Source organism: Lupinus angustifolius, chromosome LG08 (assembly GCF_001865875.1).
Source record: "Lupinus angustifolius cultivar Tanjil chromosome LG08, LupAngTanjil_v1.0, whole genome shotgun sequence".
Classification (NCBI taxonomy): domain Eukaryota; kingdom Viridiplantae; phylum Streptophyta; class Magnoliopsida; order Fabales; family Fabaceae; genus Lupinus; species Lupinus angustifolius.
This window is the reverse complement of record NC_032016.1, coordinates 18445198-18462966: the sequence shown is the minus strand read 5'-3', so window position 1 is coordinate 18462966 and position 17769 is coordinate 18445198. Positions and strand designations below refer to the sequence as shown.

Below are 17769 nucleotides of genomic sequence, written 5' to 3'. Positions count from 1 at the left end.
GTCTATAACACGTCAAATTAGACCAAAAAATTTCATGAAAAGACGAGGTTTAGACTTTTTGAAAAGTATATTAAATTTAGATTAGACTTTAGGCCATCCAAAAATCATATTAAACCTAACAGATCAACCTATTTAATTATATTATATAATAATGTTTATATTATATTATTTTAATATAAGAAATATTACTTTATATGTATTTTATTATAAAAATGTATAACAATTATAATATAATTTTTCGAGTTAGAAAAATATAATTAACAATAGACCTATTAGCTTATTTAAATGTAAACATGATGACATTTTTAAGATTATATTATGCAATAGACCTTTAAATAGACTAACAAGTAGGAAAAAACTTTTAATAGATCAGACCTATGTTTTGAATTTTTTTAAATAGAATAACAGAATAGACTCAAACTCCTATATGCTATATAAGTTCGACCTAATTTAATCTATTTCTATCTTAATTATGAATATTGGATGATGCAAATTACAACGTAAAAGAATTTTACATTTTTGGTTGCACATTTTTTCTCTCATCTTAATTAACTTATGCATTATATACTAATATTACAGTGTAAACATTACATAAATAATTTATCTTTATTAAGAGTGTAATATACATATAAAGATTTATATATAATAAGGAAATCATCAATTACTAATTTGGAATACAATTTTTTTAATATCAATAATAATTGATATAAATAAGTGATAATATAGTAAAATGTATGAGTAAAAGATGTATACACTGACAGTGTAAGAGTTTTTTACATTGTCACTTTATTATCTACTATTTATTTTTAATTATGTTTGACTTTTTCAAAAAGTAATCCAAATGAAAGATGATTGTGCATAATTCTTTACACTATCAGTATCAATATTAAGTATATAATTTTTTCACCTTTATTAACCCGTATTTATGTGCATCTCTAACTCATGTACCTGTTCATATCTGAACAAATAAAATATTTTAGAATCTAAACACAAAATTGTAAATTAGAAAGATGTAACGTCGGGAGTCTTTCACCTATAAAACAAATGTAAACTGAAGCAGTAGCCATCTCGTCTTTAAAACCCAAACATCAATATCAAGTCTTAACCATGAGGCATAACTCTGAAGCTTCCAACACTCTACAGCACCATAGTTATGACCATGAACATGAATCTGATGCAAATGCTTCTCTTCTACATGTGTCTAACCAGACACACCAACATACTCATTATCATTATCACGTTACTATTCCAAAAGTCAACAATCACTGTGGAACTACTACTCTCTCTCACAAACCCACAGTGAGAATCTTCACCAAGGCCGATACTAATTATTCCCTTACTATTCGTGATCACAAGGTCGTTCTTGCACTATCTAATCCTAATGATGATTATCAGGTAAGGTGTTTCTGTTGAATACACATGAACAACTTTATGCTTAAATATGCATTATTGCACATTATGTATCTCACTTTAACATATAATTCTCATCATTTGATTATAATGACTTCTACCATTATTTCAGCATTCCTTCGTTGTGATTTCAAAAATGTTGTGTCAACAATCATTCCTCAACGTTTTGATTTTAAATATGTGACTTTTCAGTGTCATAGTATGATATTTTTTTTATTAATGTGATTATCTTAGGTGCATGTAATTGATGTTTTCGTTTTGTTGCAGCATTGGTACAAAATTGAAAAGTATGGCTCAATTGTGAAAGACGAAGAGGGTTGCCAGGCTTTTTCTCTTGTTAACAAAGTCACTGGGCAAGCCATTAAGCATACCGAAGGTGGTACTTCTACACATCCAGTAAGAAATCATTCCGAAAATTCACTTTTTATGTTAAGAGTTATACTAGTGTTTGCTGATTATTCAAATTCACTAAGATTATAGGAATAGAAATATTAAACCAGTATTTCATGTTGTCTTTGTTGCGTGAATTATTCTACTAGTCATATTTGCGAAATTAACTGTTCTTCATAATTGCTTATATTCAAACGTTCTGTGTGAGCTTTTGAAAAATTAACAATTGTCAACTTCTCTAGAGCTCCAATTATTATATGCATTTGTGCATTTTATAAACTGTAAGAGTAAACCCAATCATTCAACTGTCTCTTTAGTTTCATCATATGGGCCGTATATCAACTCAATTTTCTTTTTATACATCTTGTCTTTTAAACCATGTCTTATTTTTAAAACCTCATCAAATTCTCCAAATTTGGAGATGGTCTTGGCTTCGTACATTTCTATTTATCTCCAAAGAAAGTTTTATGTAAACGAAGTTCATACTTGTGAATTGATCATTCCTTCTTCATTAACTAGATTGAAATCTTAATTATTGTGAATTTGTTTTTACTTTTTACTTTAATTATTGAAATACTTACATCAAGCCTTATCCTTTTCTCTATAAAGTCCCCAAACAGCATCATAAGAAATCCGTTATTTGAGGATGGTCTGAATCATTGGTCTGGGAAAGGCTGCAACATTGAGTTGCATGATTCCTTGGCTGATGGGAAAATTCTCCCTCTCTTTGGCAATTCGTTTGTTTCGGCGTCGAATCGCAGACACTCCTGGGATGGAGTTGAACATGAAATTACTGGACGAGTGGAACTAAATGTTGCATATGAAGTCATTGCCTCAGTTCGAGTATCTGGAAAAAATGACACTTCTACTGATGTCATTCTCAGAGCTACATTGTGGATTCAAACAAAATGTTTTTCCGTAGAAACTATAGGCATTGCTACGTAAGTCCTTATCTTAACACATGCACCTTTTCATTTGACTTTGTTGATATCTTTTATCATGATTCAGTAGAAACTAAGTTTAATCTTTATAGTATGTTGTTTAATCATGAATTTTTTGCACTATATTATGTTCTGAAGTGTGCAGGCATCAGATAAATATTGGGCTACCATGAAGGGAAAATTCGTTCTAAATTCTTACCCAAATAAAGTGTTCATTTATATTGAAGGTGCTCCTTCAGGCATGGACATTCTTCTCAATGCACTATCTGTAAAGCCTGTAACTAAAACATCTCCTTCATCACCATCAGATGCAAAGGTGATATTATTTTAACAGATTATTAATATTACTTTTATGAATTCTGTTGGGCTCCTCTATAATAAGTTTATCTCTTAAGTAAAGATTTATGCATGCCTATTTTATGAAGAGGATTGTGATTATATTCCTGTATTCAAAAAGTAGTGTATTTAATTGTTTTCATTGTATTTACAATATGTATGTAGGTTTGCTTGGTACCTTATAATCCATGCAAATTTGACGATTCTATACTATGGACGGAGAGTCTTGAATGCTATGATGGCTATCGCGCTATAAGGGTGGTTAATAATATTCAGCTTAATGTAGACGCATTTGGTGGTGGTGAAGTTCATGATGGCACTCCCGTTATCCTCTGGGATTGGAATAACGGGGATCACCAGAAATGGAAAATCTTACCTTACTGTAAGTAGAAATTCTTAACTAAGAAAATTGTTCTCTTTGTCATGCTAATGATAAATCAGAGAGAAATGTAATTTTCAATGACACATCTATTATGATTATTATTACAATAAAATTACACTCCTTCATTTGATTACAATGAAATTAGATTTCTCTATTTGAGAAATTACACTTCTCTAAGGATTACTTCAGAATAATAATATAAGCATTTAAAAATCTATATATGACATGTGAGCATATTATCCATCATTAGTTTATATTAATTTTATTTGAAAATCAAAGATTATTAACATATGACTATATAAGTGGGAGTGTTTACATATTAAATCCATAATTAAAACTTATATCATTATTTATATTAATTTTATTTAAGAGTCTCCTCATTAATCTCATAAACTCTTACACTTCCTATCTATATTAATCTCATAAACATTATTTAATCTCATAAACTCTTACACTTCCTAGATATTAACCATATTTTGAGATTACTTCCTTATAACTTTTTTTATCTTTTTATCACAATACTTCTTATCTATATTAGTTGTGTATAGAACTCTTTAGGATATTAGTTGTTGTATTGGACTCTTTACTTTTAAACTATATCTCTGTAAAATAATTATGCACCTTCAATTATTTGATTAAATCCACATTTTTAAAATATAATTTCAGATATATGAAATATGCTATTTCGTCACGTGTCTGAGAAATTTCAGAGGATATTATTTAACGTGAGTTCTTTTTCAAATGCAGGAACACTTGTTTTCTCAGCCATCTTCGTGGGTTATCATAGTGTGTTTCGACTGTGAATTTTTGTTTTGCCGTGGGTTTTCTCCCATAACAGCAAAAAACAATTGTGTTTATTTCGTTATTTACTTTCATATTTTAAGGGTTTTTGTCTGGTTGATGGCTAGTATTATTTCGATGGTTGTTGAACATGTTTTTGGTGAACTTTTTGAATCCTTCGTGCAACATGTAAGACTAATTGAGCAATGATTAAATGAAGATATGTCTGTGATAGGGAAGAAATGAAAGAGATAAAACTAAAAGATAATATTCATATTTCATTGATTGATTCCATTATGGATGAACAAAACACTATTTAAAGAAATCCTAAAATGATGATGACTACATAAGTGTCATCATCTCATACTAAGAACATTCTAGAATTATTCTTATAATATTAATATTTAATAAATCTAAATAATCAACTATAATATTTTATCCTAGTCCCTTTCTAATAAATCTCATAACAAACATTATAACATACATCCTATCATTACCGACCCCTTTAAAATCAACATTGTCCTCAATGTTGGATAATTGGTCCACAATTACACTATTTTGGTCCATTAAATTTGAAATGATGCCAATGGGTTGTACTAGGAATTTAGACCCAAGAAGCCCAAGTTCTAAAAACCTAATTTCTTTCTCCAACTCATATTGCCAAGCTGAAGGAGGCAACCCTGAGCAACTTTGAAAAAAACCTGAGTAATGGAAGCCATAAGTAGCTGCTGGAAGAAGTAAATGATAGAATATTAGTGGTGCTTTCCGGTACGGCCATGAACGGCATCGACATGTCTCTCTTCATCCTTTTCCTCTTGAACATTGTTATCACTTTCTCTTCTCTTCTCCTTTTGCCTCTGTGAGTTATTGGTTGAAAAAAATGAAGGACATGTCAGCAACGTAGATGAAGGCATCATAGCTGGTTGTTGTTGATTTGGGAACATAGCAGAATATTGATCATATGGACGCATCTTTGGAATTTTCTTGGAAAATTGATGCTATTTTTTCGAATGAGGTTGCTGATATGCAGACATTTGTATGTCTTGTTAGGTTTGATGCTGGACAAAAAGAGGTTGATGTTGTGGGGAAGTATAAGGCTGAGATTGAGGAAGGGCTTGGACAGGGCTTGGTGAGTGAGTTAATGATGAGATCTCATTATGTGGTTGTGCAATATGTTGTAGCTGCTGTTGGTGAGGAACTTCCACCTGATTCAGATATTGTGGGGACAAAGGAGATTGATCATGTGAAGATGGTTGAGACTGTCCTTGTGTCTGTGGCTTAGTTTGAAGCTGAAAATGGGGTTCAACATATGACTGTTGGTGTTGTGGAATCATAAGTTGTTGATAGAGGTAGGATTGTTGACAGTGATACTGGTATGGGTCATATTGTGGGTACTGCAGGTAATATTGTTGATAATGTTGTTGTTAATAACATTGTTCTGTAGAGAAAGTTCCTTGCCAAGTGCATCCATTGTTGTAGGGTTTGATGGTAGTAATCTTATGGTTAAGGTTGGTAATAATTTTGAGAATAGATTCATGTCTTGCATCATTTTGATTCTGTAATTGTTGAAACTTCTTGTTTATAAACAAGAGAGCATCATCCTTAGTTATGGGAGGCATTGAAGTGTCAATGAAAGCACCAATTGATATGGAACAAATTCCTCCTATCAAGGAATCAAGCTATAATTATTCTACTCCTAAGGAAAGAGATAAAACTAAAAGATAATATTCATATTTTATTGATTGATTCCATTATGGATGAACAAAACACTATTTAAAGAAACCCTAAAATGATGATGACCACACAAGTGTCATCATCTCACAATAAGAACATTCTAGAATTATTCCTATAATATTAATATTTAATAAATCTAAATAATCAACTATAATAGTTTATCTTATTCCCTTTCTAATAAATTCTTTCTAATAAATCGCATAACAAACATTATAACATACATCCTATCAGTTTGTCAACTATATATCAATCTCTTTTCTAGGTTGTATATCAATTATATAGGATTTTTGCAGAAGATCCATTTTGTTGTCATTAGAAGCAAATAATTGTAGTTGTACCTATATCTATAAAATGTAATGTACATAGTAAAAATATAGAAGTTGTAGAAAACGTGAGATAATTTTTTAGAGAAAAAAATATATGTACTAAAATTGTAATTGTACCAGCCCGGATAAACCAGGAACATAGTGACAATACCTGAATAAATCGAGTACTTAATTGTCTTCGAATATCATACCAGTTATTCCACTCCGATCAAAGTAAGGCGTCACATGGTAACACGGTCATTCCGAGCCATCCCACATTTCTAAGGTAGGCCAAGAACATCAAACTGGGTTTATGGGCTTGGCTTTAAAGCCCAAATCAATACCACGTCGGGTTTAGCACGTGAAGAGCTCGTGCGCCGCCACCGACCGCCCAATCTGACCAATGGGCAGCATACACGTCACCTGCATCACTCTTATAAATAAGAGGGCATTTTATCTCTAATATTCATTCTGCTAATCACTTCTCTCTACTTATACTTTGTCTCTTTATATCTTCCAAAATCGTATTTGACTTTAGCGCCGGAGAACCTTTTCAGATACTTCTCCTGACGCGTCTACAACTACAATCGGTATCAACTTCACCACTTCAACACCAAGCTCACTCGGCCAGACCCATATCGTCCTATTTATCCCCCGATTATGTCCTAAAGAACATTGGCGCTGTCTGTGGGATCCACACCATGGTAACCACCCGAAATAATCAAAACAACCGTCTAGATCAGAACGCCAACAACATGAACTAGCATAACCATGAACCATCCATCGAAACATCCTTCCACTCCACCCATGAACAACACGAACACCCTCCACCAAACCCACCGCTGTATGCCCCTACCGCCCACTTCCTCATCTAGATGATACAAAACCAAAACTGTATTATAGAATAGCAAACCCGACTCCTTGACGAAATGAGGCAAACCCGAACACCAGACACAACCTACCAACCAACCCACCCACAAACCGAACTGAGTGTCGAGTTTGACAATCATTCCCAACCTGCTTATTTTCAACACACGAGTACTCAAACCGCCCACACAACATACCAACCTGAGCCAGCCTCCTCACGAGCACGACACCCATTCACCGCCACCATTATGTCCTTCCCCTCCCTAGGCATGCGACCCGCCCCAACAACATAGACCAATATGATGGCACTATTGATCTGCAAGACCACTTGGACGCCTTTGAGGCCTCTATGTTGTTCCATGGGACATCCGATCCCATAATGTGTAGAGCTTTCCCACTCACTTTGAAGAAAGTCGCCTTGTAGTGGTTCACCCGGTTACCCGCCAACAACATTGACCAGTGGGATACTCTAGCCAAAAGTTTCAACATTCAATTCACCTCAAGCAAAGAATAGCCTAGATCTTCTTACACCATGTCAATTGTGAGACGGGGGCAACACGAACCCCTCCGAACATATTTGAATAGATTCAATATCAAAGCCATGAAGGTACGTAATTTGGTTCCGGAGGTAGCAGTACACATCCTTGTCTCATGATTAAACGATGGCTTTCTTAGGCAGGAGCTGGCTAAATACTCAAACCTTGCAATGGAAGACGTCCGAGCAAAAGCTCAACAATTCATCAACCTAAAAGAAACTTGACCAAATCACCCCACCTCTGACATAAATGAGTACCGACCCCCTCACGGGAATCCAAACAACCCAAACACCATGACCATGCCCGAGACGAACCTTCAAGACCACCCAAAAAATCCAGATACGTCACTTACACTCCCCCGAACACCAATCGTTCAAAGATCCTCCAAGAGGTCATGGCTACCCACCTTACTCAACTCCAAAAGCCCAACCCAACAAGAAAGGCGGGTAACCAAGACTGATCCAAATATTGCGAGTTCCACATCATGTTTGGACATGTTACTGAAGAGTGTACCAAGTTGCAGGACACCATCGAAGACCTTATTCAAGTAAGGCATCTGCAACACTTCATCTCCCGAGCTGCAAAACAAGAAAGCACACCGCCCCCATCTTTGGAGGCTTCGCCGCTAGGGGCACCTCTAGGGCAACCCAAAAGAGGTACGAACGAGAGGTAATGCATAGTAATGCCCGACACTCCCGCCATCAACAACAAGACCAAACTGTATCCCCGATCTCCTTTGATGATCGCGATTTTGAGGGTCTCATCCGCAGTTGTGAATACCCATTTTTTTTCGGCCTATAATACCTTTTCAAAAAATAATGACAGATAAATAATATAAATATTTTGGGTATTTTATATTGAATAATAACATTTTTAAGTATCCCAAAGTATCTATATCATCCCTCAATTCCAAACCACCCACAAATCACTTTCTCTTTTACAACTGCTACATACCCACTCTACCCTCTTGAAAACCACATATTCACCATACATTCACAAATAATCATCACCCCACATTTTCCTTAACCACTCTCCCCATTATCATCACACTACTACCTCGCATAAACAATGCGGGAAATATTCACAACAACAAAAAAACAGTTCTTTTGAGCCTCAAAAGTGGTGCATTCGGGGAAACATTCAGATACCCATTCTAAACTCTATAGTCTATAGTTGATCCTAAAGGGGAAGAGATGAAAGACATTGCAATGTAGGACCCTATAACGGTTTGATACTTCACCCCAAAAAAAAGCATCGCTACAAAGGAAAAATGTGTAACGCAACGAAGAAAACCACATGTGTATTCAAGTAAAAGATATAGACCTGGCAAGAATGAAGTGTTAGGAGTATGTAGTTGACATGTACAATTTGTACCAACAATAATGAAGTGTTTCTCAATGTCCTTTGTTTCTCTTTGGCTTCTCCTTACTCTCTATATTCACAATGTTTCCTCTTAGAATATATCTTTGAGTGCCTTGCACAACCTAGAACCTCTGGTCGCCTTTCTCTCTGGCCATCTCCTCTCAATCTCAAATCTTCTTCTCTTCATATTAGTATATAGCCATCAATTGTTAAGCTGTTGTGACAATCATTTAAAACATTGGTATTTAGAAGAGATCATGATATGATCCATACAACAAGTTAGGTATGTAATGGTGTATTAGATGAGAGTGACCTATGAAGAAGGAAAGAAATTGTTTAGCAATTATCCGACACAAACAAGAATCCAACCATGAGATTAAATGGAAGTATTTGAATTATTCGATGTTATAAAATGCTAATACCACCCCACATAAACAAATCAAATTATCTACTAAAATGACTGATGTCACCATTCACTTCCTCACAAGGGTCTTTAAGGGGAGAAATAATTTGCTTGTTCAAGGGAAATCAAGAAAGGGCTTAAGCTTGCAACAACAGATTACGTAGGAATCTCAGCCTCCAACAGCTCCTTCATTTAACTTGCATCAGGTAAATTCATTCAATGCATTTATTATGATGGCTATACAAATTACTAACATTGAGTGATAATGCTTGTCTTTCTTTGGTACAAAATGTTACTATAAAGGAGGTTCATTGTGCTCTTGGAACAATGGATTCTTACAAATCTCTAGGTCCTGATGGTTTTCAACTTATATTCTTCAAATCATACTGAAATATTGTGGGCGATGAAGTTTGTAGGGTGGTCCAGTCGGCTTTTGCTACAGGTAGCTTTGATGCTAGTATGGCAGAAACGCTTATTGTTCTAATTCCTAAGGTTGATGCCCCAACTCGCCTCAAGGAATTTCGGCCAATAAGTCACTGCAATGTGATCTACAAGCTTATTACAAAGGTTCTGGTCAACAGGATTAGACCCTTCTTGGACAGTTTAATTGGTCCTCTCCAGAGTAGGTTTATTCCAGGAAGAGGAACTTCAGACAACACCATTATTGCTCAAGAGATTATTCATCACATGCATAAGAAGAAAGGTCGTTCAGGTAATCTTGTTTTCAAAATAGACCTTGAGAAGGCTTATGATCGTATTAATTGGGAGTTTAACTCTTATTGATTTTGGTTTCCCACAACAAACTATTGATTTGATAATGCAATGTGTCACTACTTCCTCTATGTCCACTATTTGGAATGGCAATTGATTGGACAGTTTCAAGCCTAGTAGAGGGCTTCGACAAGGAGACCCTTTATCCCCTTATTTATTTCTTCTTTGCATGGAAAAGTTGGTTGTCTTAATTACTGATAAAGTCCAGAGTGGAGACTGGAAACTAGTTATGATTAATAGAGAGGGTCCATCTATTTCTCACTTGTTCTTTGCAGATGATTGCCTTCTTTTTTGTTAAATCTAAATCGACACAAGTAAGAGTTGTCACTGAGTTCAATAGAGAGATTACAACTTGTATTGCATCTTTCTCCTCGCTTCGAGCTGATAACCGGTCGTTGTCACTTGTATTATTTATGCTATCTATCAAAATGGGAAGAGGATAAATAATCAATTTTGATTCTTCGTCTATTAATCTCACTTCGATTAAATTCAAACAATTTCTAACTCTTTTTAATCCAACCAAATCACCAATTTTTAACCAGAACTACGTAGTCTTGAGTTCCCTATTGCACCTAAGGATACCTAGGAGCAAGACGAACTCTTGTCAGACACAAAAATAAAAAAATAAATATTTGTTTTAAGTAATTTTATTATAATAAAATAAGAGTATTTAATTCATGCAATTAGTTAGGGTACTGTATAATTATGGGCAGACGGTGTGTTAATATCTTCCTCGATCCGTAACCGACTCCCGAACTCAAGCTCTGATATAAAATACCATTTTATCATATATATATATATATATATATCTATACTATATATAAAGCCAAAACTTTAAATAACTTCTCTCATGGTGTAATTTTCATTTTCTATACTGCCCTTAATGTTATTTAATTTTTACAAAAAAACTATATAATCCTAAGCAACTACCACAATACATTAATTAATTACATATCTCACCTTAAATTAAACATTATCATAAACACAAAAAAAAATATAATATAAAGTACACCGAACACAACAAATACATTTTAATTCAAAAAATGAAATATATAAAAATTGAATATGTAGTATCACACAATATTTGCCGGCAGGCACGAAGTGTATGTACACACTAGTATTATATAAAGCCAAAACTTGAAATAACTTCATTCATGGTGCAATTTTCATTTCCTCTATTGACCTAACATTATTTAATTTTTACAAAAAAACTATATAATCCTAAGCAACTACCACCAATACATTAATTAACCACATATCTAACCTTAAATTAAACATTATCATAAACACATAAAAATATAATATAAAGTACACTGAACACAACAAATACATTTTAATTCAAAAAAATGAAATATATAAAAATTGAATATGTAGTATCACACAATATTTGCCGACAGGCACAAAGTACTTGTACACACTAGTATATATAAAGGGAAAACTTCTTATAACTACCTATATGGTGTAATTATCTCTTAACTATTTTTCCATATTAATTAACTAAAATTACAATATTTTCTCACATACTCAAAATATTAAAGAAACTAAAGTAAGTTCCATACACAAAAAAATGTTAAATCTCCAATGTAATTTTTCATAATATCACTATTCATTTTCATATTTTTACCACAAAAATTAAAATGTCGTGTACAATCAATACAAAAATGAAATAAAATTAAATATTTACAATTACAAAATAAGAATGTGGGTCGGTAGATTTCCTATTGTTTATAACGTATAGTCTGCATGTTTTAAATTAGGAATGGCAACGGGGCGGGTTGGGTTTGGGTTTGCACATATTCAAACCCGAACCCGAAATCCGAAACCCGAACCCGAAATCCGAAACCCGAACCCGAAACCAACCTCAACGGGGTTGAAAATAAAAATATCATCCCCAAACCCGTCGGGTTTCGGGTAACCCGAATCCGGAAAAAAACCCGAAAATGATAAAGTATTAAGGAAAATATGATATTATTTTCGTGTAATTTTTCTCTAACATTTCTATTTTCTCTTGTATTATTTCATTTCTTTTATGTTTGAAGATCCAATAGTATGTAAAGTAAAATTAAAATTAAAAACAATTGGCAAATGATAGAAATTTCAATTTTAAATTGAATTACCTTACTTCGGGGCGGGTTCGGGTTAGGGTCACTGAACGGGTTAGGGTCGTTGCTATACCAAACCCGAATCTGAACCCGAAATTTAAACCCAGGTAAAACCCAAACCCGAACCCAATCACATCGGGTTTTCCCCATTAAATTCGGGTTCGGTTCGGGCGGGTACTCACGGGTTCGGTTTTTATTGTCATCCCTATTTTAAATATCAACTATAATATTTTGTAGTAAATATTATAATTTTTACTATTATGTTAGTTGGACTTGAAGAAATATCCATAATTATGTTATTCTATAATTTTGAATTACTATAGAATAATTATAATATTATATATATATATATATATATAAGAACGTATTAAGGGATTACCATCAAGGCGTTGATTTAGTGGTGTAAGGCCCGCTAGATTCTCTAAGATGACTAAAAAGTCAAGGGTTCGATTCCTCGGAGTGACACTTGTTGGAAGGGGCAGTCATGCACTCCGAAATGAATTAGTTTCTTACCCAAAATGTGAGAGGATACCCTTGGTAATACCAAATATTTTTATGTATTATTGCATGTGTTAAATTAAATATAAATAATTAACCAAAACACAATAGATTTATATTTAACAGATTAAATCAAAATAGTATACTATATTACAAAACTTTGAAATAAGAGTGTCAAGTGACATGTAATTTTGTGACATGAGTTCTCATATAAACATTTGGTTTAGGAATGATAATAGGTGGATTGGGGTCGGATTTATGGTTATTCGACCCAGAATCCGAAATCTAAAACCCAAAATCGATGGGTTGAAAATAACACATTTGCGAACTCGAAAAAAAAGTTGGTTGCAGCAATGATGAATTGTAAAATTTATCATTATAAATATGTGGTTTTTTTCCTTCATTCAAAGAAATGCACAATACTTCATACATTGTACTAAGGAAATGGGGCTCTTTTCTTTTCTTTATCTGATGATTAATTGCACAGATTTAAATACAAAAAATAAAATAAATATCAAAGGAAGGTGGTTGATGGGTGTCTGTTGTGTTTAGTGGTTGAAGTAAGAGGAATATATAGTAATAGTGTGAAGAAGATAGTAGAAATAGAAACAAATTGGAATTGATGTAGTGGAGCAATTTGAGTGGAGGCTAAGATATGAAATCATTGGAAATGCAAAGTATCTAATGGGTTCAGGTGGATTCGGGGTATGATATCATTTTTTAAAGGCTGATGGTACAACTACACCACCTAAATTATATTAATAACCAAGCCAAGACAAAAGAGAATCCATTACAAGTTCCTAAATTTATAACTAGGCAATCCAAAAGCATTCCTAGCTACTTCATTTTGAAGAAATTGAGGCATTGTATTCCACCAATTTGAGGATTTTGGATGTAATTTCAAAGTTAACTTGGGTGTAAACTAGTTTTGTTAAAACCGTACCGGTTATCAAACCGGTCAGGGTACTGGTATAGTGGTACAGTGGTTCAACCAGTGGTTCAGTAATTAAACTGCATGCCGGTTAAACCGGACATACCTACTTATATTTATATATATATAAACCTATAACAAAAAATTCCAAATAGGAATATACTCAAATTTATAATCCGTATTTATAATCTACTCAAAATTCACATAAATAAACAATTTTAAGTCTTTAACAAATTCAAAGTCTAAATTAAAAAACATATATCAATCCAAAAGTATCACTTAACAACCGCAAAATATAAATAAATGGCATAAGTTCACAACTCATTCTACAAAACAAATAAATTTGGAGTTTTAACATCTAACATCAATGAGTCAAAGTTGTCTCATATGAATATTATACATTTCTACCAAATCATATCTTCAGACAGTACTCCAAGATTACACAAATGTCACTGAGATTACACACGAATGTTAGGGAACCAAAAGATGTAATCTAAGTATGTATTGGAAGTATGTGTCTTGAAAAGGGTTGAAAAAAGGTTGGAAAGATGGGTCACCTTGTAATGGATTTTTAAGTTTTTTTTATAAAAAAAATATGTGTATAAACTGTCCGGTTTAGTAAAATACCGGCCGGTTCACCGGTTTTTGACCAGTTTTTGACCGATTTTGATACTTGACCGGTTAAACACCTCTACCGTACCGGTTAGGGGTCTAGTTCACCGGTTTTCCGGTTGAACTGGCCGGTACGATACGATTTTTATAACTATGGTGTAAACAGATCCCTCTTATATATATATATATATATATATTTTCAAATATTATTTATTATGATCTTAATTTGCATTTAGGTGGCATGATTATTTGTTTTTGTATTATATATAAAACAAATAATCATGCCACCTAAATGCAAATTAAGATCATAATAAATAATATTTGAAAATATATTTTGTATAGTATTATTTTTGTACAATTGTATACTTTAAAAAAATATCAAGCTAACAAATCATAAATATGTTATAATAAAATAGTGAATAGTGTTCTTCATTTATTTTTTAACAATTATAATAATCAAACTTTTATACTGATAGGTGCTGTCAACCATATTAATCGAATGATTCTATAATATTCTACATAAATAATGTTGATTAATAAATAATTGATATCTAAATAATTTTTCATAGTTTTTCTTGATCTCTCTATCTTCCTCTGAAAGTTGAACTAACATCCATTTCATTCAATCTCCTTACAAGGTCTTATATGTGTCTCTTCCACACATGTGTAAATCACATTTGCTACAATAGGAATGTTTTAGGAATTATGAAATTTATTCCTAGGAATATACATTATCAACCAAACAAATTCTCAATTTTCAACAAAAATGCTTATTAAAATACCCAAGAATAACGATCTCGGTAATAGCATTCATGTGAATATGGTTCCTTGAAATATAATTTTTCCTTAAAACAAACATTACCTATGGCAGTGGGAAGTTATGTGTATCATGTGATATAAATTTGATCATGTGGTGAGTGCAATATATGAGTTCCATGATAATGTAACTACACTTCGCTCTGGTGTTTGGGAGATAGGTTTTACATGTTTAATTTCTTATAGTGAATCTCATCAATCAATTTAGCTATTGATATATGTCTGAAGTGATTATTATAATACACTTTCATGAATAATGGTATGTTGGTTTACAGAAGAAAATGAAAGGAAATAAAATAAAAGGAGTGAAAGGTAAAAGAATGAAAAATAATGGAAAATGAGATGATTTTTTTAGTTGTTTGGTTTGAAAAAAAAATGAAGGAGAATGAGTGGAATGAAAAAAATTGAATATATCTAGTGACATATATATCTTTGCTACATATGGTAAAAAATGTTTTTTAATTATAAATGATTTGATATTATTTTTCTATACTATGTGAATATAATAAATTTATTTTTGACAAAGTGATTTACTTTTAGGTGTAGTAAAATTAAAAGAGTGGGAATTGGATTTCCCTAGAATTGATGACTAAGATGAGGAGTAAATTTAAAAAACTTACTCTTGGAATAAATGGATCTCTCCTCAAATTTAAAATAATGATACTTATACTTTGTTCTATTCATGAGAAAAATAAGAAGAAAGTGAAAGTTCAAAAAAGGTAATAAAAATGAGATGATTTTATTTATTTATTTGGTATGAAGAAAAATGATGAAAAATGAGTAGAACAAAAGAGGTTGTATATCTCAAATGACATATATATCCTTATTACATATGACATAAAAATGGGGTTTTAAAATTATTTATTTTGATGTATTAAATATATTGTCCTAGTAAATATCATTTTTGAGAAAATAGTTTATTTTTATGGTAGTAATTTTAGATAATGTAATTTAATTTAACAAATAATGGTGACAAAATACTTACTAAAGATTTTTTTTTATAAATTGTGTTTTCTTTGCTATAATGGAGGGACAAATTTTATGTAGGTCATACCACATGCTTTTTTTCTATTCTTTCTATTTTCTCTCCTCGATTAAATGGAAAAGATTTCATAATCTTCCTATTTTCTCTTCCCTTCTTTTCTTTTCATTCATCTTCACTCAATTTGAATATAAGGTAAATGAGTAATTTTGGTCACTCAAAAGTTATTGTGAGAGATGACTACAATATTAGAGGTCAAACAAATTATTTTACAATTAATAAAAGTAAATTTTTCACCATTGCCACATGCCCTTTTATAAAATATTTTTAAATACACTAATTAAAAAATATGATAACATTATTATATTTGTCAAAAATTATAAAATATTTACCAAAAATGCAATTAAATCATTTTTATTTATATTCAAATTATTTTAGTAAATAAAAATATTTTAATAATAAACACATTTTACATTGTAATAATAAATTCATTTATCATACATAAAGTTTCTAAAATGATTTTGGAAGAAATGGAAGTCTTAAAAAAAGTCTAAGGCAGTCTTGTTTTTTTTTGTGTCTTTGGAGTTTGAAATCCTCTAATGAAAAACTTGTGTGAAGATATATAAATGTAAAGACAATTTAAAAAATCTTGATGATACATTAAAATTTAGTCTTAAATAATAACACAAAATACAAATACAATAGTCTCTAAATATAACGTATTAAATATATCTTTATCCAAATTTTTATCTGAAGGCAAAACATGAATAGCTTTTGCAAATTAAAACCAAATATCTTAGCTGATATAGAAAAACTTGTATAGAGATGTATCCAACATATCATATTTTAAAATAAGTGTATTAATATTTTTTGGTACAATCATTTAAGACTAAACTTTAATTACAATTAAATTTTTAATATGTTACCAAAATTTTATTAAGTATTTTTTATATACATGCATCTTCACACAGGATATCTTCCTAGTCCTATCACAATTGCTTGGCTGCACAAATTATGGTCCCAATGGCCCACCATAGCAAATCCAAAACTAGCCCACGTCCTAAACCATGTATCTCACCATTCAGCACATGGTTTTTCCCTCCAAACTACTATTCTCTTATTAAAAAATCACACATATATATTCATCAAACTTACTCTCACTCTCAAACATGATTAGCTTGAAAAGATTGATTGCCATTGCAAGAAAATGGCAAAGGGTGGCTGGAATCAAAAGAAGGGTCGTGATATCTCAGCCTAGGAAGAACCATAAGGTTGTTATTGCAAATAAAGGTCACTTTGTTGTGTATACTATAGACAAGGGAAGGTTCGTGGTACCATTGTGTTATTTGAGGAGCAAGATATTCAGAGAACTGTTTAGAATTTCTGAGGAGCAGTTTGGTCTCCCAACCGATGGTCCAATAACGTTGCCATGTGACACTGCGTTCATGGAATATGTTGTGTCTTTGGTTCGGAAACGCGTGTATTTGGAGCTTGAGAATGTGGTGCAATTGGTAGCATCTTTTAGTTTTGGAACTAATTGTCAGTGTCTTACATATGAATTAGCGCACAGTAGGGTGTATTTGTAAGTTGAACTTTAGAACAAGATGAAGG

At 32.3% G+C, this 17769-nt stretch overlaps 1 protein-coding gene across 1 annotated transcript; it reads left to right on the top strand.

Moving 5' to 3' along the window:
* On the top strand, positions 1108 to 3467 carry LOC109353961. The gene is made up of 3 exons (XM_019596313.1): positions 1108 to 1395; positions 1678 to 1806; positions 3243 to 3467. Exons 1-3 carry the CDS (start codon positions 1108 to 1110, stop codon positions 3465 to 3467), a joined length of 642 nt encoding a protein of 213 aa, XP_019451858.1.

Bases quoted from the DNA above. Each gene is read 5' to 3' on its own strand.
- LOC109353961 (XM_019596313.1), top strand. From the start codon at position 1,108: ATGAGGCATAACTCTGAAGCTTCCAACACTCTACAGCACCATAGTTAT. The intron at 1,396-1,677 runs GTAAGGTGTTTC...GTTTTGTTGCAG, and splicing joins ATCCTAATGATGATTATCAG to CATTGGTACAAAATTGAAAA. The intron at 1,807-3,242 runs GTAAGAAATCAT...ATATGTATGTAG, and splicing joins GTGGTACTTCTACACATCCA to GTTTGCTTGGTACCTTATAA.